The 25,224-nt window shown below is 37.8% G+C and overlaps 1 protein-coding gene across 10 annotated transcripts in view; it reads left to right on the top strand.

Annotated features, from left to right (window-relative positions):
• Positions 1-3,835: 3,835 nt before the first annotated feature.
• Positions 3,836-25,224, top strand: part of ZEB1 (zinc finger E-box binding homeobox 1) — a 206,474-nt gene continuing 185,085 nt past the window's right edge. For 2 of the 10 annotated variants that reach the window (XM_053572707.1, XM_053572697.1), the window contains exon 1: positions 3,852-3,930. In XM_053572707.1, the coding sequence (XP_053428682.1) occupies positions 3,873-3,930 (58 nt within the window). In that variant the 5' untranslated portion in view covers positions 3,852-3,872. Of the gene's footprint in view, positions 3,931-5,131; positions 5,328-5,787; positions 6,172-6,323; positions 6,492-25,224 lie in introns of those variants that run through there. The other 8 variants (XM_053572710.1, XM_053572708.1, XM_053572698.1 and 5 more) reach the window with 7 other exon arrangements.

Raw genomic sequence — 25,224 nt, 5'->3', positions numbered from 1 at the left:
TCTTTCTTTTCTTTTTCTTTTTTGCAGTTTTTGGCTGGGACTGGGTTTGAACCCGGCACCTCCGGCATATGGGGCCGGCGCCCTACCCCTCTGAGCCACAGGCGCCACCCTTTGTCTTTCTTTCTAGTATAGATTTCAACATTTTTGATAAAAGTATATTAATTGAATATTCAATTCATAATATATAGTAATTACAGATTTTTACAAAGTTGAAAGTTTCACATTAGAAGGTTTGGGGTATTAATACAAGGCCTGACAATTAAGTTCACGAACTTATCCTAGAAAAAGTACTTTATACTGACTATTTTATTGCCGAACATCACTATGGTCACTTTTGACGTACTCCCCCTGGGGAGCTATGTACTGATACTAGTGCCTAGCCTAGTCCATCCTTCAAAGCAATTTTGGAAACTTTTTCTGGAATGACCATCCAAACTGGTATTGTACAAGGTCAGACAATTGAGTATGTGAACTTGCCCCCACGTGGTCACCTGCAGCAACGCGACAAACTCTAACTCGGTAAGGATTCATAACCTTGGTATATCACTGTCTCACAGCTGTGTTCGTGTTGACATGTGACAGTATCTTGCTGAGTAGCGTCCATCATTGTTGTTGCATATTTTTGTGTGTCATATGACAACAGCTCTGATGGTCATTCCAGAAAAAGAGCTCCAAAATTGCTTTGAAGGGTAGACTAGCTGCTGGTGTCCTAGCTTCCCAAGGGGAGTACTTCAAAGGTGACTGAAGTGAAATTCAGTAATGAGGTATCTAACACTCTTTCTAGGATGAGTTCATGAACTTAATTGTCAGACCTCATCCTTCCTGTGCATATTCTAAAAGTAGAAACAGCTCATCATTTTGGGGAAAAGATTATGGCAAAACTAAAAGCAAGAGCAATTAATTAGTCAGGATATAAATGACAGTAATGGTTCAACTATTCCTAAGGACTAATGTGATGAAGGTAGATTATTTATTTTACATATTTCATTGCCAAAAATAGGTTCAGAAAAGGGTAAGAATATTAATTTACTTCAGAAATATTTACTGACCATCTACTATGTGGCTAGATCCTCTGCAAAGTGTTGAGGACACAGAAATGGACAAGAGGAAAAAAAAGTTACCTGAAAAGTTACTTGTCCATATAATTAAATGAAGTTTAGCCCAAGCCAACTAAACTAGTAACCACTAACAGAAGGAAGAAAATTACTTCACAGTTTGTCTCTTTGTCTTCTTACGATTTTAAGGTAAGGACGAACATGGAAGGAAGCTTGGGCGGCATATATAATACCACTTAAGTTTAAGGGTAGATATAATATGCGTGCTAGAGTTAGGACATATTTTTTTCCCTTTCTGGCTGGAAATTCAAGCAGCTGTATAAAGCTGAGGGTGGGGGTGGGCATGGGGGAGAAATTGCTGACAAAAGATCAAGTCTATAACCCAATTCAGAAGGTAGCTGATTAACCTTATACAAATCTTTTTTTTTTTAATTTTTGTTTTTTAGAGACTCTGTCTCACTTTGTCGTCCTCGGTAGAGTGCGGAGGCGTCACAGCTCACAGCAATCTCCAGCTTTTGGGTTTAGGAGATTCTCCTGCCTCAACCTCTTGAGTAGCTGGGACCGCAGGCGCCAGCCACAACACCTGGCTATTTTTTTTGTTGTTGTTGCAGTTTGGCCAGGGCTGGGTTTGAATCGGCCACCCTCGGTATATTGGGCCGGCGCCCTACATTATGCAAACCTTAAACATTATGCAAATCTTAAAAGAGGAAAAGCTCTCCATTGAACGAAGCAAAGCAAAGACACAGTTCTGACGTACAAGTTTCAGTTAACATGGTTATTGAGGAAAGCAAGGATCACTTGTACTTAAAATGATCATTAAAGGCGCCTGTGGCTCAGTCGGTAAGGCGCCGGCCCCATATACCGAGGGTGGCAGGTTCAAACCCGGCCCCGGCCAAACTGCAATCAAAAAAATAGCTGGGCGTTGTGGCGGGTGCCTGTAGTCCCAGCTACTCGGGAGGCTGAGGCAAGAGAATCGCTTAAGCCCAGGAGTTGGAGGTTGCTGTGAGCCGTGTGACGCCACGGCACTCTACCGAGGGCGGTACAGTGAGACTCTGTCTCTACAAAAAAAAAAAAGGAAGAATGATTCTAGTTTTGGCACTAAGGGTGAATGTATATATATATGTAGACATAATGTGTAGCAAAGAATGTTTACAGTCACAGATTATGCACCAATAAATAATGCATTTACTTCTCAAAATGCCAAAGCAAATGTGAGAGAGAAAAATTTTCATCTATATTCAGGATTAAACTTTCTAATTTTAAATTACCAGACTTGAGCTGTAAATTTATTTCCGTTGAAAGGTTTGAAGAGATTATTAATGAATCCTCTAAAATTCTGGAAGTTGGTTGAAAGATTAACATAATAAAGAATCTTGCCATAGATACAGCAAATTTATTGGCCTAAGTTTATTGAGCACCTACTATGTGTCAGCACTCTGCCAGATGATTTACTATTTCTATTGCTGTCACATTTTAGTGTTCTCAATTTCTCTACCAATAACTCTTACACAGTTAATTTATATCTACACTGTCTGAAATAGGCTTTGCTCATTCATTCCATAAGATTGGTCCCAAAGACATTTTCTCATTACAAAGAGGCCGGGAGCAGGAAGAGAAAGCCAAATCCAAATCCAAATCCCAGAGAATACTGAAGATGACTTCCTTGGTATTTGTAGTGTTATCTACATGGTCTTTCAGAAATCCCCAAACTTGTTAAAAGTCAAGGACTTAAGATAAAACCAGTAATCTACCAGTTTCTTGCCTTAAGGTCTTTTTATAGCGATGACCGTTCATTTAGGTAGGAAACCACGGCCTGTGAATACCTTAACTCCAAATCTTGACGCCTACGATCGGGTCTACCCAAAGAGGAAAGCGGGGAGGGCAGAGAGCAAGGGCTGGGTGGGGGAGGCTGAGGTGACAGCAGGTGAGAACCTGGTACGGATGGGGAAGTGAGAAAGGCACAGTGTGGGTATTACTCATTTTGCTTTACTGCCGAGGTTGCTCACAAGCGGAACTTCTTGCCTCTCTTTCGGTCCAGCCGAAGTTCAATCTAACTGAAGTCACTTCCCATCCCGGTTCGCTTGGGGGAAAACCGTGCGTCCGTGGAAGGGAAGGGACTGAGAACTGAGAGGGTCAGGTAGTCACTCTCATGACACCGCGTGTCCTCGCCCGTCAGAAGCCGAGCTTCCCGAATCAGTTCATCACCGTTCCCCGAACTTGCCCTTCCCCAAATTAAGGGAACTCCCGGGGGAGTCCAGAGCACGACCTTGGCCCCGACAGCGCCGAGGGGAGAAACCAGGCGTGGGATCCGAGCCCAACCTTCAGAAATAGGGCAGCCTGGGTCCTCGAAACTCTCCGAGGGCCAGCTCCAAGGGCACAGGGTGCAGAGGAAAATGAGCCAGACGGGTCCGTGCCCCAGGCAGCCGCGGCGGGTGTGGCCACTTCAGAAGCAGAACGCCGCTGAACCTCCAACTTTACCTTTCCTACTCCGACAGCGTGTCGCCCTTCTGACCACGTCCCCACAGCTTCCCAACACCTTCCTTCCCTCAGCCCACCACACCTGAGCAAACTTTTCCCTCTCCCCTCAATTCAAATTCAGCAGTGTCTACGGTTGCCGCAAACCGTCCTGTCCCTAGCAACAAGGTTCCGGCCGTAGAGCGAGCGCCTCTAGGTGTAAGGAAGGTGATGTCGTAAAGCCGCGAGTGTCGTAAACCAGGTGCGGTGGGGAGGGGGGAGGGGTGGAGGCGGAGGGGTGGGGGGAAAGGGGGAGGGAGGGGGAGGAGGTGACTCGAGCATTTAGACACAAGCGAGAGGATCATGGCGGATGGCCCCAGGTGTAAGCGCAGAAAGCAGGCGAACCCGCGGCGCAATAACGGTGAGTGGCGGAGGGGACCGGGGAGCGGCGGAGTCAGGGGGAGCCGGGCAGCCGGGGCGCCCCCGGGGGTGAGGGGGGCGAGCCGGGCTGGGGGCGGCCGGGGCAGGGACAGGCAAAGTGGAGTGGGAAAGTAGAAAGTAGTGCTCTCTGCCCCCCTCCGCTGCTGCCGCTGCCGGAGCCGCGCCGCGGCCGCTCGCTCTCCCTGAACCGTTATGTCTCTTACCTGGTCTCTCTCCGCCTAGCGGCTCCTGCCGCCCTTGCCGCCTCCCTGGACCGTTAGCCGCGGCCGCCGCCGCATCCCCGGCGCAGGGCGGGCGGCCGGGACGCGGCCGGCCACTTTTCTGGTCCCGGGTGGAGCGGCTGTTGCTTCTTTTCGCACTTTTCCCCACTCTTTTGCCCTTCGGCGCCTCCCTCTCCCCCTCCTCCCCAGCCCCTTAAGCGTTATTTTCCCTCTGCGCCGAGGCCCCCGGGAGCCGAGGAACAAACTTGTGCCCAGCGCTGACCGTGCAAAGTGGCTTCCGCGCGCCACGGCCCGGGCTGGCGCCGTCGCTCTGGCCCCGCGGCTCGGGCCGGGCGGGCCGGGCTGCTGCGGGCGCGCGGCGGGCGGCGGCGGCAGTGGGACGGGGCGGCCGCGGGCTGCGTGTCGTCCGTGCGCGCGTGTGCGCGGGCGCTGGAGGTGCGCGCCGCGGGCGGACCGGGCTCGGCCGGCGGCGGTAAAGTTGGGACCCGCCGGCGAGGCGCGCTGGCGGACCCGGGGTTAGAGGCGCAGAAGAGGTGCGGGTCCCTAAGCGCCCCTCCTCCTCCCTCTGCGCCTTGGGCCACGGCGGCCCGACCCCCGGCCTGGGGACTCCCTGGAGAGCCCCGCGAGGCAGCTCCGGGTTTTATGGGGGAGCGGATGGGGCGGCAAGGGGACACGGGCAGAAACGGGCACCTACTTGCAGCTGCTGTGGATGGCGGCGAGCAGGGCAGCGGGTGTGTTTGTGGAGTTGTTACCTGGGCTTAGAGACCGCCAAACACCGCAGTCAGATCCCCCCTCCCCAGCGCAGACTCACTCTCCGCTCTGGGATGGGGTTTTTTTCTCTTTCGTTTTTTGGGGAAGTTGTTACCTGGGCCGGACGCACGGAGCGCTGAAGCCGCCGGATAATGGAGCTTGGATGGCGCTCTCGGTCTCGGGTGGAAGGAGGGTGGGGGAGGGGGCGGACGGACCGACGGACGCGCGGGGTTGCTGCTGTCGCTTCAGCTGCAGTGTTTATTGATTTGTGCTGATGTGCCAGGGGAGATACACACCCCTCTGCCTGGCGTGAGAGTTGAAAGAGAGAGAGAGACAGCGAGAGAGATCGAGACCCGAACATGTGGTGGTGGTTGCACAGTCGCCTTTTCCAGTTTGGAGAGACGTTGTAAGTTGATTGTATTTCTGCTTATCTCGAGGCGCTTCTGTGCTTTCCCTCCCTCTTGCTCAGCAGCGAAATGTCTGCTGATTGTTATTGTCTGGACAGTTCCTGTGGCGAGAGGGGCGAGACTTGTCCGCCCGGGGGCGGCAGGAGCGCGGGGTGAGATGCCCCCGCCCGCCCAGCCCGGGTACCTGTTTGTATAATAATGGGCGGCAACGGCCCTGCCGCCGGCTGCAGCCGAGTCTATATAAGGAATTACACGTACATTTCGGACCGAGGGGGCTCCTTTGGGCTCCTGCGTTATTTTTAAAACGAGTTTTGAGAGTGGGGGAATACATGCGCCTATGATGGGATGGCCGGGGCGTCCAGAAAATGAGGAAATACGTGTTTAAGTAAAAAACTCTCTTGTGCTGCCCCCGCCCCACCCCCCCCTACTCCTGGGCTCCCTTTCTCCCTCCCTCCTGGGATGCGAAACGCGAGGTTTTGTAACCTTTCCTGGCAATTTTAGATTTTGTGTGGGATTTCCTGTCTAGAAGCAGATACGAAGATTTTTAAGCTGTTCCAAGATGTTTGCTTCCAAAACGTGAAACACATTTTTAATATATTTGAGCCGACGTTTAAATCACTGCTTTTCACGAGTGATTTTTAATCATTCAAATAAATGTTTGCATTTTAAAGACGTCTCTTACGATTGAAAGGTATTTTGGTATTCACATTGTGGAGAGATGACTTGTTATATAGCAAGGAGCGGAGCATAGGCTACTGCAATTTTAATTTCCTGTTTTAGCGTCAAATAGTGTGTGTTCTATACTGAGCTGTTGCCGCTGTTGCTGATGTGGCTTTATGAAAGGTAAGTTGGTTCGGAAAGGGCTGCTCGCTTTTTACCTTATTTAAAATGTTGATCGCCAGAGAAAGGGGCTTTTCTTGTTGCTGACGACATGTGTGTGACATGTGAGTCTGAACCACCCAGCGTCTGTGCAGCTGCTGTAAACATGTTTACCTGAACAGGAAAGAATGGATTTTTCTCCTAAAGATTCTGTGATATGAATATTACACTCGTAAGGCATATCAACAGATGACTAAAGGGGGAAAAAAGCTATCCTGAAAGGTACTTGAAATCAACAGGAAAAAGAGGTTCTTGATCGCTGCAGCAAATGGCAACTTGTGCAGGTAGAAAAAAGATGGTGTTTAGTTTTCTCCTGCATGTATGTCAGCCCCCTCCTGTCTGCTGCTTTCATTCTCAGGGGAGGGATTATTTACCACGCTTGCTGTCAGTGTTTTTCCTTTGTGTTTAATATTAGAAAAACAGATTTGGGGCTGTTTAGCACAAAACGTCTTGTCTGCAGTACGCATTACTCTCAGAAAACAAAAGGTGTTTAAGATAGCACTGTACTACTACAGGTATCTTCCATTTTCATCACTTTTGGCTCTGTCCTTGTATTTCTTTTTGTTCTCAAATGCATTTCATCCATTACTGATGATTTCAGACATGTCTTTTGATTTAGCTTTATATTTTGCGAATTAAAAATGAAGTTATACCCCATTGTGTTGTGAAACCTTAGGGTAGGTGCTGGTTAATATTTCTTAGCGATGCAGTCATATTTAAGTTGCAGATGTTTATTGGAGACAATTGCTTGAAAAAATGTTAGCTCTTACATCTTTTTAATGAATAGATATGTGATGTATACAGTGGGCAATAGTCATAGGAATACTTCATGTTGTTATTTATATGTAAATAACATTTTTATTCATTTTGAAATAAGGTGTGCAGATTTGTAGATTTTACTGCTAAGCTTTCAGTAAAACATTTTAATTTCCTTTCTGGAATATATCTAAGGGTAGGATATTAATGGGAGTATCAAGTAATGTAACTTGACAGGGGTAAACCAATTGAGCCAGGTTTGGCTAAAGCATCAAACCTTGTGTGGTAACTTTATGGTAATGATGTTAGTCATCTACAAAGGAGTGACATTGGAATTCCTTGAACTGGTTTTTACCATTTATAATTTAATGCGTTGTTGGTTGTATTTTAAAAATCTGTCTTTTCTCATTTTGTACTTTCTACTCTCGGCGATTCTCTTTTTTTTTTCTTTTCTTTTCTTTCTTTCTTTTTTCTTTAATTTTTTTTTGAGAAATGTACTCTAGCTACTAATGACCACATGCTGATTAATTCACTTTAGAAGGAATAGCAGGCACATATCTTTCTGTCATTACCACCATTTCCACTTGCTGTCATTGAAAACCACCAGTAGAGGATGCTAACAAAAATGATTATTGGTATGGCAGTGTCATAAGTCTCTCTGTGTCCTGTGCTGATGGGGACTGTCAGTATAATTCTGATTCTTACTGCTACTTTGCCAAGACTAGAAACAAGTAGGAATGTTTTAACTTGAATAACTTTATAAATCTGAGTTATTTAAATCTTGAATTGAGATTGCTTTGTTATTCATTCTTGCTTTAGAGCAGTTGTATTCTTTTTTTTAAAGAAAAGATTTTCATGTTCTTAGGTTTGGAGAAGAATTTGTAATGGTCCATATTTATTTTGCATATGAACTATATTTTTTAATCTATTCTTAATTCATAGTAGAATTAAAACGTACAGCGTATTTTTAAATACTAAAAGATGTTAATGCCCAAGTACGTAGGAAAAATTGCAATTAGTTAATTAATTATACTGTTTAATTGTTTTTCCATAAGTTGTGTAGATGTATGTTGTAGGTGGTTTGGCATATAGCCACTAAAGTACGTGTTAACCAGCTGTCACTCAGGTGTTAGTGACACTTAGCTTTTATCTTGTCCATCTCCTTCAGTCCCTTTTCCTGACAGCAGTCCTCTCCCCATCCCATCTCCTTAGTTAAGAATCAGGCAGTGTATAAATTTTAAATTTACCAATTATAAATTAAGGGATATACATTTCCTTTGCGGTTTTAAGTACAGTGAAAAAGTCTCTGTAGTTTGTTCATTGTTGTATGCTTACATTCAAAGAGCTCCTACTTTCAGCATACCATGTAAACTGATATAATTTTCACATATAAATAATTGCATGAGACATAATATATTTAGTTAAGACTATTTTTTTTGTGTCATACAGTTATGTTAAACTTTAAGCCGTTTATTAGGTAGAATGTTAGAGGTACTTACTTCCTTAATTATTTTTAATGGTGTTTGAATAAATGTGCCAATATACCCGTACCATAATGCAGTAGTCACGCTCTTTGTCTTGAATTAAATAAGAATTACCAGAATTATCAGGTAAGCCTGTGTGAATTTTTCATTTTTAGGGTGTCAGGGTTCTCCACATATATGTATGTCTTTATGTATGTGTATATAAATATGGTTTTTCCTTTCTTGACACATATTTCTTTAATTTGGTGTTCTAATTCCCAAGAGCTCAGTAGTTGAATAGGTATGATTCATTTACTTTTTTGTATGAGCTGAGGAACTTTACTGCAACAGAGTAATGAGATACACAATTGTAGCATAGAGCTAAACTGAAGTATCTTATAAATTGAAAGCATCAACCTTGTGTTCAGATAACTGATAAAAAAACATGTATTTAGTTAATGCTTTTTTATTCCTTTTTGAAGTACCGTACCCTCCTGTGTTTGCAATTTTAGTAGCTTTGAAACATGGTGATGCTCTGTTGAATTGAGAATGGTATTTTAAAAATGACAGCATAATTATTTTTCATTGTTGTTTTTATTTTGTTTCCCCCCTTTTGTATTCCCTTGTGTAAATCACTTCTAAGCATGTGATTACAGCCAGATGTAAACACAGATGTAATACCATGTGGAATTATGTTGTTATCTACTTTTAACTACCTGTATTGATTGAATTGCAGCAAAAGAAGAGAAAAATTATGCAGATGTTGGAAGAAAATGTATGCATTAGTGTGCAAAAGTGCAATGAGAGGCCAGAAAAGTTGATGATATTGTAGAAATAGTATTTGGTATTGAAAAAGATTCCTTAATCTTTGTAGCATGATCACCAATTTATGGGAAAATCATGTTTTTCATTTCTAATAGAGAGCGAAAAGTAAAAAAGTTTTAATCTGGAAAAGTGCCCAGGTTAGGGAAATATGGTAAAATGGTTTTTAAAAATGCTTTTGAAAATGGGTGGCTCCTGTACTATTATTGGCTAAATAATCATTGAACTAGGCAAAAAGTAACAGTAGAATTGGTATGCATGTAGTGGTAAGTTTGTGGCATCCTTAGTTAAAATTAAATCTAATTTATTATGTAGGCATTGGATGGGAGTGTTTTGAGTATTGCTAAAGGAAGCATTCTTAGGACATTAATTTTACTAAATAAAATGTTTCAGTGTGGTGTAAGCATGTCTGGCTCTTAACTGTGACGTGGGGAGGTAATACTGTTTGTTAACCTGACACTGAGTTGCTTGAAAATAAGGCACTATAATATATTACTTAAATAGCAAAGTACTCTCTAGTAAGTAAAATTTGTCTTAAGATTGTTTTCAGAGAAGAATATTCAGTATATAGAACTTTATTGATTTTCTTAAAACATAATGTGAAGTATATAAGATGGATGTAGATAAATCAAAAGATTACAAAAGGCAAAGAAAAAAGTCAAGATACTTGTGCTGTATCTATGATATTTTTTAAAAATTATTATTTTTCATTCTTTAAGAAGGTATTTTTCTATCATTTCTTTCTCCAGACAGCCTCCTGTAATTTAATACGTTACATTTATCTGTCCATGTGCATACTTCTCATAATCAACATTATGTATAGGAGACTTCATACATGGAGGAATAAACTATGGCTGTTTATAGAAAACCTTGCAGTATGGTAACACGGGAAGACCTTCTCTTTTGCAGTGACATCTACACCTACGTCTACATCTGTGGTGAAATTATTAGTAACAGATGTTTTGTGATCTCTTAATTCCCACCCTCCTTTCCCTCCCCCATCTATATTTAAAATTAAATGAGAATGGAATATACATCTACAAATGATGTTAATTTCCTGTGTTTATTGTTGTGCATTCTATATTGAAAATCTTGTTTTCTCTTGAAATATTCTAATTTTCAATTTTTTAGATATTTTAAATATTCACATTTCAAATTGCTTTTATAAAATGTGTCACCATTATTCTTTAGATACCACAGATATTATTCATGGTCATCCGTCTACAATATATTCTGATTTTCCTTACTCTTTAGGTCTTCATATTAATTTTATTCACAATTCTAACAGGATACTTGGTTTTGTGAGTTTTTTTTAAGTAGATAGTGCTGAGTGTAACTAGTTTAGTCATTTTTGGAATCATACATTTTTAATGTGGAAGATCATCTTTTTCCAAACTCGTATTTTATCTGAGAACTGATACAGAGAAGCTGGAATTTAGGGCCTTTAAAGAGAAGCTCTTTGAGAGATTTTAACATGTGTTTTGAGAAGGGATAATGAACTAGCATCTACTAAGATCCTTGAGGTAGTAGGTTTTCTGAACCTGGGCTCACATTAACCTTGCTTAGTTTTGGATAGTTGAAAAGACTGTACAAATCACCGTATCTTTGGGATGTTTTCTCCTTTCTACCCTAAAACTAAGTTGCTATTCACTTCTATTGCTACATCATTTTTCTGAATCGGGTTTTGATACTCTTGATTTTTGCATTTTGGGAAGAGGGGGAAGCGGGGAGAAGTTGCAATAGAGAGAAAATGATTTCATATGAACAAATATTAATTCTGAAAGTAAAGTGAAATAATTTTAGAGCTGGAAGGATTTGGGTGAATAATCCAAAGCCATTTTTACAGAAAAGCAAATAGATTGAAAAAGATAAAATGACTGTGCCAAGTTTACATTACTAGTTAGCATGGTCTGGGTCACAGCTTTTGACATTCTTAGTTCAGTATTCCTTTCATCACACCGTTTGAACATTATTTATTTATGATGGCAATAGGCAAGAACTAGTGCAGTGAATTTTCAAATTTGTCATAGTTAAACCCAAAATGTGTAGAATGCTCATTCATCTTAGAAAAAAGTGTATGAATCTATCAAATTTGGTAATTAATGTGATTATATCACTTAAAACATTTCAGATGCAGAAAGCTATATTTAGAGGCCTTCTCTCATTTGGGTCATATTTTTGGTCATGTTTCCTAATCTCAACTCTCAGCACTCCATCCTTCTTACTCCTCTCTTGCACCCAATCTAATGTATTTTTAAAATATTCTTGGTTAGGTAGCTATCCTCATAAAATTTTGTAGTTCCTTGTGTTTTGCATTTATATAACTACTCTGCTACATTCATTTAGTTCACGTTATTGTATGTATATCTAGTTCGTTCTTTCCAACTATGGAGCAAACACAAATTTCTTATCAATTCCCCTAATGATGGATACTCAGTTTGACTATAACTCTTGCATACAAATAATTCTGTAATGAACATTCTCTCATGTGTTGCTAATGGCGGTGGAAGGGTGTCTTTGGGGGCATATATCCATACATGGTATTGTAGAGTATAGATCAGTCACACATTTAATATCACTAAGTTCAGCCAGATTATCTTAAACTGGAGCACCAATTTTTACCCTCACCAGCAATATATAAGAATTCTTATTTTCACACTTTTGCCAGCCTTTGGTATTGTACAACATCCTGCATTTTGCTAATTTGTCAGTTAAATTGAATCTCCCAGTTGCCTTATTTCATGTTTCTCTATTTACCGCAGATGTTGTTTATTTCTTCATATCCTTGCTAGCCTTTTGGGTTTCCCTTTCCTCGTCTGGCCTCTTTCTACCTTTTGCCTGTCTTTTTAACTGGGATTCCACTTCTTGTTCGTTTCCCAGAATTCCTTGTATATTTGAAATAATAATTCCCAATGTGTCAACCATCTGTTGACTTCACTATGGTACTGTCTTCTTAATTTGAATGTATTTAAATCTGTCAAAAATTTTAATTTATAGGTAATAAGTACCTCCTAATCTATAGATTACAGATATATTTTTCTGTATTTTATTCTATTAGTTTTTAATTTTATTCTATTAGTTTTTAATTCTATTAGTTTTTATTCTATTAGTTTTTAATTTTTCATATGTCTTTAATGCATCTGGAGTTCACCTTTTGAGTATAGTAATTATTTTTAAGAGGAATAAATAGAGTGGCTAAGAGTTTGTTGATCCTGTAATTCACCTTGGCCAGGTTACTTAGTCTTCTTATGCTTGATTTTCCCTAAATGTAAATTGAGCATGATAATCTCAGATTTGGGAAAGTTACATGAGACATGTAAAGCATTGTGCCCAGTACATGATTTAAGTGTTCAATACTTAATGTTCAAATAAAACTTTACTTATTAAATTGGTTTAAATATTTCTTGGATCACTTGGCAATTTCTTATCCTGTTATCCAGAATTAACTGTTACTAACTACCATCTAAAACAGCGGTTCTCAAACCATGGGTCGCGACCCCCCTTAGGGGTTGCCAAATATCAAATATTTACATTACGATTCATAACAGTAGCAAAATTATAGTTATGAAGTAGCAACGAAAATAATGTTATGGTTGGGGTCACCACAGCATGAGGAACTGAATTAAAGGGTTGTAACATTAGGAAGGTTGAGAACCATTGATCTGAAAGGATGTTGCTATAAAATTTGTTCATTGTTCTGTAGCTTTGACCTTTAACATTGCTTAGATGCTTTGACCTTAGACAATCAGCAGTAGCTTCAACTTAATGCTACCTGTGATAGGCCTTACAGCTTTAGGAAGGCTGCTTTGGATTTTTTTTAAGGAGGATCATATTGAGAGATCTCACCGTATCACTTGTATGTATGATAGTGACTAGTCTTCAAGGGTAATGTCCACTATTATTCTGTTGCAAAAATCAAAGAACCTAACACCAGGGAATCTAAACTATATATTTTATATGTGAATAGCCTAAGCAGTATGGAGTCTGCAGCTTTTTGTATGTCCATTTGGCTTGGAAGAAGTATATTTAAGAAGATGGTTATCTTATTATGTTCCAGTAGTATAGATTAGGACAATTCTCAAACAAAAGTTAAAACTGTGTGTGTGTTTTAATATTTTTGAGATATAATTTACTTATAATAGGATATACCACGATGTGTATATGTTTTGATGAGTTTTGACATATGTTTTTTTCTGGTGATTTTTTTTTTAATTTTCACATGTACATGTGTTCATTAGGCTTCCACCTTTTGCCTTCACAAAATTAAAAAGGCTTAAAATTTAACAACAATAACAATGTTTAAGACGGGGGACCAGAACAAAAACCTTGCAAAGAACAAACGAAGATAAATACATTCAGAAAAGAAATCAGACAATTTCTGCAACGAAGTATGAAGCAATAATAATAATAGTAATAGTAATAATAGTATTGCAAAGAAAATAACATTCACATTGTCAAATAAGAGTATGTCTATTATAGAATGCTTTGACTCTGAGGTTCAGTGTCCCGAAGTATCAAAGAATAGACAACTAATATTTATAAATAAAGATAAAAGATAATTTCAAAAAATAGATCCAAATCTTATAGACAATAGAAAGAGAAGAAATACTTCAAAATCATTCTACTTTATCTAGATACACCTGATATTAAAATTAGAAAAAATATATTATTATAAAGGGGAAATTACAAACATAATTTACTTATAAATGAGGATACAGTATCCTGTATCCTAAACAGCATATTAACAAATTGAAGTAAAAATTAATGTTTAAGTAATGTACTTTAGTCAAAATCGAATCCAATTTATGTGAGAATTAGTCACTATTTTCTTTCTTCTTTTTTTTCTTTTCTTTACCCTCATATTTATATACATGTTATAACTACTACCATAATCAAGATATAGAATGTTTTCCATCCTAAAAAGTTCCCATGTGCCCAGTCTCAGCCAGCCCCCCCATGGTAAGCCCCAAGCAACCAGTGATCTGCCTTTAGTCACTACCGATTAAATTTATTGTTTCTAGAGGTTCACATAAATGGAATTGTACAGTATGTGCTCTTTTGTCTATCGTCTTTTGTTCGGCATATTTTTGAGATTCATGGTATCAGTGGTTCATTCTTTTTGTGTTGCTGAGTGTATTTTCTTATATGAACATACTTCAGTTTGTCTAGCCATTCACCTGCAATGGAACTACTAATTTGGGTTGTTTCGATTTTTTGTTATGACGAATAAAGCTGCTATGAACGTTCACATGCAAATTTTTAATGCAGATATCTGCTTGCATTTCTTCTGGGTAGATACATAGGAGCACAGTTACTGGGTCATGCAGTAAGTATATGTCTAACTTGGTAAAAAGCTGGGAAACTGAAAACCGTGTTTGTTATGTTTTTACATTTATGACCAGAAATGTGTGAGAGTTCTGGTTGCTCCATGTAGACACTTGCTCATGTTTTAAATTTTAGCCATTCTAGTAGGTGAGTGCCAGATTCATTTTGGTTTTAATTTGGATGTTTGAAAATCTTTTGGTGTGTTTGTTGGCCATTTATACATTTTCTTTTGTTAAATGTCTGTTTAAAGCATTTGTCCTTTTTTAAATTGGGTTGCTTGTCTTTTTATTATTGAGTTGTAAGAGTTCTTTGTACATTCTGGACCCTAGTTATTTGCTGGATGTAGATATTTAAAGTGTTTTCTCCCTTTCTTTGGCTTTTCTCTTAATTTTCCTAATGGTGTCTTTGAAGTACAAAAGTATTAAATTTTGATGAAGTCTAATTTGTAGTTTTATAATTGTAGTAGTATAGGCTATTTATTCAGGCTTTGTGCTTTTTGTGTCCTTTCTAAAAAATCTTTGTCTACTTAAAGGTGAACATTTTCTCTCATTTTTAAAAGAAGTTTATTGCTTTAGCATTTAGGTCTATGATACATTTAAGGTTAATTTTTGTCCATCCACTGTTTTTTATCTTCAGGTAACTGTAACCTTCAGTAACTTCCAAGCGATAAAAGCTTAGTCTTAACCAAAATTTGGCTAATTTGGCTAATGTGAATTTGTATTTCAGTTTTTATTTTTTTTACTTTTTTTATTAAATCATAACTGTATACATTAATGCATTTAGGGTACAATGTGTTGATTTTATATACAATTTGGAATGCTTACATCAAACTGGTTAACATAGCCTTCACCTCACTTAATACTGTGTTAAGACATTTATACTTCTTCACTTAATAGATTTGACATGAACCCTTGCAATATGCACCATAAGTGTTGTATTTCAGTTTTTAAAGAAATGTTTTTTGTGGCTGAACTAAGAAATGATGTTCAGGATTATAGGGGATACAAATTCTACTTCCCTGGTTTTAAAAATCTTTAAATGAGAGCAATTACATTGTGCCTAGTTAGTGTTTCAAGACTATTTTTAAGCCCTTAACACATTTCTAATTCACTGATACATACTGTTTCAGAGGAAGATGCCCAAGGAAGGTGGCCATAATTAAGCAGAATGTGAATGTTCCCTTGGTTTCTTATTTCCTACATGGTTTTAATGAGTTCACTCGACCAAGTCTTCACAATATGAGCTTTTATCTTTACATGGGAAGTAAACCTACCATTTACATTGAGTTTGGTAAGGAACATAATTTTATCCTTGATATAGATGATGGATCTTATTGATTTTTAGCTACCTACCTTTCACTTTGTTATTGCTAAAGAAAAATTTTAGTCACTTTAAACTTTGATTAGTTGACATTTATTAACTCATATTCATCTTTTTCATTTCCTAAAAACTTAGATATTGTACTAATTCCCGTGTAACTCTTATTTTTATGATAGTTTTCTCCATTTAACTTTTCTATTTTTAATCACCCATTCCTATTCCTTTAAAATCTGTTATAACTAACTTGTTTCCTATTTTTGTTTTTAATGATCTCATTTTTTATACTCCTTTTAGCTCTGAGTCTCTGTCTTGATATTAATGCATAATTCTTTCTGATCTGATATTTTTAGATACATTTATAAAAAGACTATTGAACTGGGAGATAGAAGTCTCAGATTCTAATATTGAATCTACCATTAATTGTCTTAGGAAATTGAGAAAGTAATTCACCTAGGCCTATGTTCGTTCATCTGTGGAATGAATATGATGGATTACTGTGTGGTAGGCAGTGAGACTCTGAAGATGAAAGAGATAGTACCTTTCCCTAAGGAGCTTACAATATAGTAGGGAAGAAAAATAGAAAAAGAAACTTTGCCCTATAGGTTGGTAACTGATGTGATGGTGGTCTGTGCCACATGCTTAGAAGGGAGGGTCCTTAAACTGAGTTTTACAGGATGTATGTGGGTTAACCTAGTAAAGAGATGGAAAATAATGTTCCTTACAGACAGAATACTGTGTGTACAAGCAACAAACACACACACACACAGACACAATGGGACCTGCAAGCTGCAAATCACAATTGGTAGAACTATGTATGGTGAGTAAAGGAGTGACCAGAGATGAGGCCAGGCTAAATAGGAAACATGAGAAAGCTTTGAATTGCCTTGCTGAGTTTTTATTTTATCTTAAATGTGATGGAGAATTGCCAGAGATCTTGAAGCATGATTATATTTATAAATAGTAATTCATAATTTTATATTTCTTTACATATTAAGTGTTAAGATGATAAAAAATTTAAGAATATAATGCCTGCTTTACTGAAAGTGGAAAAGTTGTAAAAATAGATTCATTCTGTCTTTCTGAGTTGTTTTTTTTTTTTTTTTAGGCAAAGTCTCACTTTGTCGCCCTGGGTAGAGTGCCATGGTGTCACAGCTCATAGCAACCTCAAACTCTTGCTTGGGCTTAAGCACTTCTCTTGCCTTAGCCTCCCAAGTAGCTGGGACTACAGGCGCCTGCCACAACACCTGGCTATTTTGTTGTTGTTGCAGTTGCCATTGTTGTTTTAGCAGGCCTGGGCTGGGTTCAAACCCGCCAGCCTCGGTGTATGTAAAAAGATAGTTTTACTGTCATTAGTTATGGGTCCCCAAATATGTAAAATACTCTTCATTTATTACTGCAACATGATTTTCTGGATTATTTTTGGCATTCATTAATGATTCTGTGTATAGCTCCACCTTGTGAACCTGTTATTATACTTTGATATCAGTTCTCTACAATAGATACTTAATAAAATACAGTTAGATGATTCTTGCCATTTTTTAAACTGGCATGGTCCAGTACCTGATTGCCTATGATAAACGAGGCTAATAAGTGAGCTGGCTGTTTTATTGCCTATATTAAAATATCCGGACATCTACAAAACCTTCAGATTAAAACAAAAGTTTATTTACCTGAATGTTTCTCATTGACTATAGCTATAATTCAGTCTTGTGTATGTTTTACTTATTGAATAGAAATTTTGAAGCTTTGGGGGGGAAATTATGCTTTATGCTACAAGATAGATTAAAACAAGTGCCTTTTTAAAGAACAAGTGCTGAGGAAATACCCTTTACCATGTTTCCACCTCTAAGTTTAATTCTTATGTAAAAATAGTGTTTTATCTATGTGTTTTTTAAATATTTCACATGTAACCTACTTTGTATGTTAATTAAGGTGCTTTCGTGTTCTCTTATACTGTATGTTTCTTAATAAAAACTTTAAAAATTAACCTCATTTTATTATTCATTCATACGTTGTTCATATGCTTAACTTATGTGTGACACTGAATGGTTATAAAATGCTGTTTTTATAAAATTTGCATAAATTATATAATTTATGAAATTGAATGGTTATAAAATGCAAATTTTAACATTCATCAAGTCAAGCTGATGGTTTTGGTAGGGGACATCTTCCTTTTTACTCATATTAGGCAAATACACACTTTTACTGTACTAATTTCAAAAATGGTTCAGGGAGTAAGGCAGAGCTTGACAATCTATTATTCTTTTGACAGTATATTAAGTATGTTTTGGGGGGAGGCAAGATGTTAGCTAGTTTAAGGTTTCATGGCAACACTAACATTCATCTTGTTCACTTTCACATGAATTGTGTAGAGCCTGGCAATTGCTATCTGCCTTTAAGGTAAAGTGTGCAGTGCAGATAATAATAGTAATTATAACTTCCACCATAACATTCTTGAGTTTCTGATCACCACATTCTCACAGACAAGGAAAGTGATTGCAGAAGAAGGTCTGAGATGTAAAAAGGATAAAGAACACAGGAAGTGGTAAATATGGGGAGGTATAGATGCTGTACAAAACTGGGGAAGAGGGTAAAATTATTGATTAGCTGTAGACTTTGGTAAGTTACATATGCATGTTAAAAATTCTGAGGTAAGAAATAAAAATCTAGAAATTGTGTGTTTTATAAATTAGAGAAAAGAAATATGAGAAAAAAAGGTGAGGAAAGAGAAGAAATGAAGTGTAGACAAGAGAAGTAGAAAAAACACAGTAGAAAGTAGAGAAGTAGAAAGCACAACATTAGATAGTAGTAATAAAATGCAAATATACTAGTAATTACAGTGCACGTAAGTTGACAGAATGCCCCAGTTAACAGAAACTGGCTGTCGGATTGGATAAAATAACAAAATCCTTATATTATGCTGTTTATAAGGCACCTTAAAAATCATATAGAAAGCTTATAAATAAAAAAGACCAACTTTATATATATATCATAAAATATATAATAAAACTTGAAAAAAAAAAGACCAAAAAAAAATGCCTGATAATACTAACTGAAAGAAAAGTTGTATGGTTATATTAATATCCTATGAAGCTGACCTTGAGACAAAAAAACTTTTCTAGAGAGTGACGATCAGTAAATAATGATTAGAGTACGATTTAATTTTAAGTTAGTATATACCTGATAATACATTATAAATATGTTACATAAAAACTAAGACTGCGGAAGATATAGGCAAATTTATTGTCATTGTGAGTTATTTTAAAAAAAATCTAAATAAATTCAGAACAAGTAGGGAAAAAAATTAACAAAAATATAGAAGATTTCAATAGGATTTATCAAATTGTTGTATTGGGAATATATCGAACACTTTACCCCACAGCAATTGTACTCTTTCAAAGTACAAAATGGATGACATTCTAAGTTTTAAAAAATTACAGTGGATTGGCATCATGCTGTATTCTCTGTTTACAGTGCCATTGACTTAGCTATATACATAATAAGGTAACAAAATAATTACCTTGTATGTTTGAAAATTAAGATGTTTATTTCCAAATAGTTTGCGGTTCAAAGAAAAGCTTGTAAGGAAAATGAGAAAGTAAAAGTTCAATGGTACTGGGAATAATTTGAGAGAGTTATATTTGATTTAGGGATATTGATATACCTTTGGGAAAATCTTATAGTAAAATAGCGTTACACTGTAATAGAGAAAATTGGTCTAGTAGTAATAGTCTTAAATGAGGCACCAATGGTAAAGTGAAGAGTCACACAGATTCTTTAGAGCCAGTAGAAGTTCACCCATTCTAGATCACACCCCACTTAGAGCCTTTAATTAATTTAGGGGTTCTTACTTGAGAGAAGATCAGATCCTATGGCCATATGCTCACGATATGTATCATCTCTAAAAATTTCAGCTCTTTTTCGTGCTGAATTTTTGTTAGCTATTTTAAATAGCTTAACTTGTAGTGACATGTGGTTATGTTGGGCAAAACTCATGACCGTTAATAATTTTTCCTTTAGAGCAGAAACGATGTGTATGGCCTACATTCACATTTAGAGATTCTTCAGAAAGATAGTATTTTCTATTTAATTTACTTTTGTGGTCTGGTTTTCTTTCATAAGATTAAGTACATGTGTGGCATGTTATAAGAACTTACTTTTAAATCAGAGGGAAAGCTGTTGCAGCTGAGTGAAGACTCTTTTAGAGATTTATTTTTTAATTCATATAAACATACGGCTGTAACCATCAAGTCAGATCATTTGGGATGATCACGAGGAGCTCTGGGTAACTGGTATTTGTTTTGCTCCATTATGAGGGAGAGTAGGTCATATAACACACAAGTATGTGGTATTCCTACATTATTTTAGATTAATCCATCTCAGCACAACACAGGAGAATAAATTATACCTTGGCAGATTTGGGGATATAAAGTGCGAACTATCTCTTGATTGTGTCTTTAGTGCAGAATTACTGTGCTATCCATAATTTATTTATGTCCATTCATAGTGCCACAGATATTTGTATTGATTTTTTTTCCTTTTAAAAACTGGGTTAAATGAATCCTGTATGGAGATTCTTCAGAGAACTAAAAGTAGACCTACCATTTAATCCTGCAGTCTACCCCAGAGAAAAAAGGTATTTATCCAAAAGAAAAAGACATTTTACCATAAGGACCTTTGCACTCAAATGTTTATAGCAGCACAATTCACAATCACAAAGATGTGGAGACAACCCAAGTGCCCTCAACACGAGTGGTTTAATAAATTGTTATTTATACACACATATATGTATGTATGTATACAAATGTATTTATGTATAAATACATACATACACACATACCATGGAATACTATTTAGCCTAAAAAGATAGAGATTTTGTATCTTTTTTAACAACCTGGATGGATTTGGAGAACACTCTCCAGAGTATCCCAAGAATGGAAAAACAAGCATCCCATGTACTTAGTACTAAATAGGAACTAGTAGATTAACAACAAAATGCTCCCATGACAGAAAAACTCAATTAAATTCAAGTAGGGGGCAGGGGAAAAAGATATTGTATCCTTCTCACCCAGTTGGTATGGCACACTTCCTGGGTGAAGGACGCAGCTACAACTCAGACTTTAACCTTACAAAAGCAAACTATGTAACCTAATCCTAGGTACCCTCGTATTAATCTGAAATTTTTAAAGAAGTATTTGTTATAAAAAAAATTGGGTTAAATGAGTCCTCTAGGATGATTACATCATTTAATCTGTGACTTCATTTCTCCATGTTGCTGCTTCCTTCCATACTGAGCATACCCTGCTTTGGGCAGAGGTTATGTTTCTTTCAGATGTCAGTAAACTTAGGGATGCATTTTATTTTTTAATACAGACCTGAAACATGCAGGGATGTCTAACCTATAGCCCACAGGCTGCATGTAGATTATTTGAGGATTATTCTGATTATCCCTGGTGTTAGATATTGTGAAAAGTATGCACAGACCTTTACTTTTGCTCATCAGCTTTCATTAGTGTCTGTGTATTTAGCATGTGGCCTGAGACAACTCTTACTCTTCCAATCTGCAGCAGAAAAGAAAAAAAGGTTTGACACCCCTGATAGAGGATAAACTCTAGCAATATAGATACTGGTTTTTGTTGAATGGAGTGACAGCTAATCTTTCAGACCCATTAATAAATAGCATTTTAGTAATAGCACTTGTCATTCAGAAAAGAAAAAAAAATCATCCAAGTTCTCATTTTCAGTTGTATATAACTTTGTCAGCTGGTACTTGATGACGTACTTGCTTTTCTTGGTATGAGATTAGATAGAATAGTGTAACAGACATTTAATCATTTTCTGCCATGTTCTAGGTACTGTGAAAATTGCTGGGGATACAGTGGTAGATAAAGTTGTGGTTCTGTTCTTACCAAGAAACTCACAGTGAGGGATAGAGTTACAAAACAGGTATTTTTATATAGCAGAGTCACTGCAGTACAGAGAAATGGAAAGAATAGCCAAAGAAAGCTTACTCAAAGACATAATGTCTGGACTGAATATTAAGGAAGGTAAAGGTAGGGAGGAAGCAGGGAAAGATTGTTTGATCTTGGTGAGATTGTGTGTCTATATGAGAACAGAGGTGAGGACAGAGGGGAATGGGAACAGAGGACCAGCCCAAAGGAGAACAGGTCAACAAGGGCACAGGAGTGAGAAACAGCATGGACTGTTTGGAAAGCACAAGCAGATCTGTGCTAGTAGGAGTATAAAATAAGAGGCAGAGATTGATGGGCGGTGAGTCTAGGGAGGTACAGAACCAAATCTTGAAGGATTTTTTATGTCATGTTTAGGAGGTCGAACTCTATCCCGTTATCTGTGCTTTGGGAAGCCATTGAAAGGTAAGCAAGGGCCCGATTAAGTTGTTGTTAGGTTTAATAGATTAGTATTAAGGGATAAATTTGAAGGGGAAAATGTTGGAGGTGGGAGGCCATTTGGGCAGCAGTTGGCTTGATAAGAGCTGATGAAGGTTTAACCTAAGACTGCATTAATAGAGAAGGGTGATCAACTTCCGATTCTATACAGTTTTCTGTTGGTAGGACTTGATGCTTAGAAATGATTGGGGCAGACAAAGTAAACAAGATAAACTTCAAAGTTTCTGGCTAGAGTGATTGCAAAGATGATGATGACACAAACGAACAGTGAATACATGAATAACTGAAGAGATGGAGGTGATAAGGAAGTTAGTTTTGGATACTTTGAGTTTGAGATGGTTGTGACATAGCTAGTGGGGGAGCTCTAACAAGGCAATTGACTTATGAAATTGATGCTTTGGAATTTAAATGGAGATTTGAGGATGAGAATTCAGGTTTAAGAATGTATCCATTTGTAAAAGGTGGCTGAAACTGTAAGACCATCTGGGGATGGGGGGCATGTGGGTTGAAGAGGAAAAAAGGGCAGAAGACAGGATTTGGGGAGTGTCAGTGTTTCTTTTAGAGTATAGCAGAGAAAAGCCCCACATAGAAGATAAGAGAAGGGGCTGACCCAAAACAAATGAAGTCATCAGTGGGCTGACCTGAGAATCCTCCTGCCACTAGAAACCACACATTGTTAATGGAACAAATCTCTACAGTTGTAATTTCCTTAGATGCCTTCTGTGGCTAAGTGAGTGAGGGAAATCAGAATGTATCATTAATCTAGGATTAATCTAGGTTTTACCAGGCTTGTACAGTAAAAGTTGTGAGTGCAGGAAACCAAAGTGTTGAAGTTAAAGTAGTTTAGATCATTTGTGCTAAATACTGCATATTATGTGATGTGCATTATTCTCTTTGTATTTTAACACTTAATCCTCATACCAACCATACCTGTTACAGAATATCTAGAATGTAAGCTCCATAAGAGCAGGGAGCTAGGATTTGTTGTCTGTTGTAGTCTCAGTGCCTAACACATAGAATGGGCTCAAATACTTGTTGAATAAACAAGTGACTATGAGGTTCATACTATTGTTTTCAGGAGGGAGAGGGGTGAGGTCTTGGTGTGTACCACACCTTTTGGGGGCAAGACACGATTATAAGAGGGACTTTACCTGACAAATGCAATCAGTGGAATCTGGTTCCTTGTACCCTCAATGAATCCCCAAAAATAAAAATAAAAAATAAAGAGGAAAAAATAATCAATGGATTCTAGCCCTAGAGATCTCTGTGAGATACTGTAGAAGGAAGGCATAGAATATGTAGAGGGGGAGTAAGTTATGATCAGAATGTAAACTGTTGGAATTCATGATTTTTTGAGATGATGCTGTTTTAGATGATGACAAAGGGTCAGGTCTTCCCAATGGAGTAGAATAGAGGATGATTATTGTTGAACCTCTGTAGGCATCTGTGCAGATTCTGAAAGCTCTTAGTGTTATAATAGAAGTTTGAATAGAGAGAAAGATTATTATATTGTCCTCAATAAATAAGGAGGTATAATTAGAGATCTATAGGTAAGGAGCAGTAGACAGTGGACTAGATAAATGCTTTCCTTCTTTGAGTTCTAGCTTTTTAAATATAGGTTGAAGTTAGATCTGGTTTGCTGAAAAGACAGGGATAAACTGGGTTTGTTGAATATGATTTATCCCCTGTCCCATATGGATAAGCTTGTTGGCAAGCTTCAAAAGTATTCAGAATATGAATACATTTAAAATTTTACCTAATATGCCATCTATACTTAAGATATGAATACTAAATATTATCTTGCTCTCCTGCAAAAAGAGCTGCCTCACCGTTTTTATACAGTAGTAGAATAAAATTTTGTTTGTATTTGTTGTAACACATCTCACCTCTTTGCTTGCTAGCTGTTGCGTACACATAGCAAGGACAGTAGAGACAAAATGGACTTGCTCTTCTAAATCATCAGCCTCTGTCTAGTTGATTGCCATTTGTTCCCAGTTCCCCTGATGACCCTGTCACCCTCCCCTCCCTCAAATCTCTTTTTGAATGCTTTTGTTTCAAGAAGCTCTGGAGAGCTTTTTTTTTTCCTACATAATATTGTGGCATAGGAAAAACTTAAATTCTTTTAACACTAAGATTTTAAATTGATCATTTTTAGAACATTTCAATAACTACAGTCAATTCTGTTTCATTTTTAAAAGATTAATCTGATATTTCATTTGATTTATAAGGTTCTACATTCTTTTCATATATTTTGACAGCATTGTAATTTGTGTACTGAATGTTTCCCTTCAGAGAAATAAAAAAAAATCCAGTATTGCATTAGAGGATCGTGTTAAACCAAAGGTTTTATTTTATCTCACGTGCATTTAAATCACAGCCTTTGCTTTATATAATTTTTTGTCCTGGGGTTGTATGAGTATGCCTGCTTCTCTGTTGGTTTCTGTGTGTGTGTGTGTCTTTCCCACGAATAGGTATCACCCTATGATAGCTCTTAAGGAATTCAAAGTTAATCAAATATGTTATAAAATTGTATAATGGAAAGGTTGGCGATGATTTCCAAAAGACCTTTCATAACAGCTGTATAATTCTGTGGTCCTCTGTGCTCTGCCCACTTTAAATCTTGGTAGGCAGCAGCTGAAATACTAAATGACCTTTGACACAGAACCCATGAATGCCCCAAGTACGATTTCATTTCACCACGTTCATTAGAAACCTAAATGCTTGTCCAGTGAGATGTGTGTTTGGATCTTTTTTACTGAATGTGTCTAGAAAAGGAAAACAAAGCTTGGGGTCAACTTGGCATGATCCCCACATTTATCTTTTTCTATTACAGAGGTTTCTTGGGGGATGGGACGGCAGTTCTTTCCGAGGAGAAAGTGCAAGCCGAATGTGGTTGGACACGCGGTCTTCTCCATACTGTTGCC

The sequence above is a fragment of the Nycticebus coucang genome, chromosome 20 (assembly GCF_027406575.1).
Source record: "Nycticebus coucang isolate mNycCou1 chromosome 20, mNycCou1.pri, whole genome shotgun sequence".
Taxonomy (NCBI): Eukaryota; Metazoa; Chordata; class Mammalia; order Primates; family Lorisidae; genus Nycticebus; species Nycticebus coucang.
Note: the sequence above shows the minus strand (reverse complement) of the source record. Positions and strands in the feature narration are given on the sequence as shown.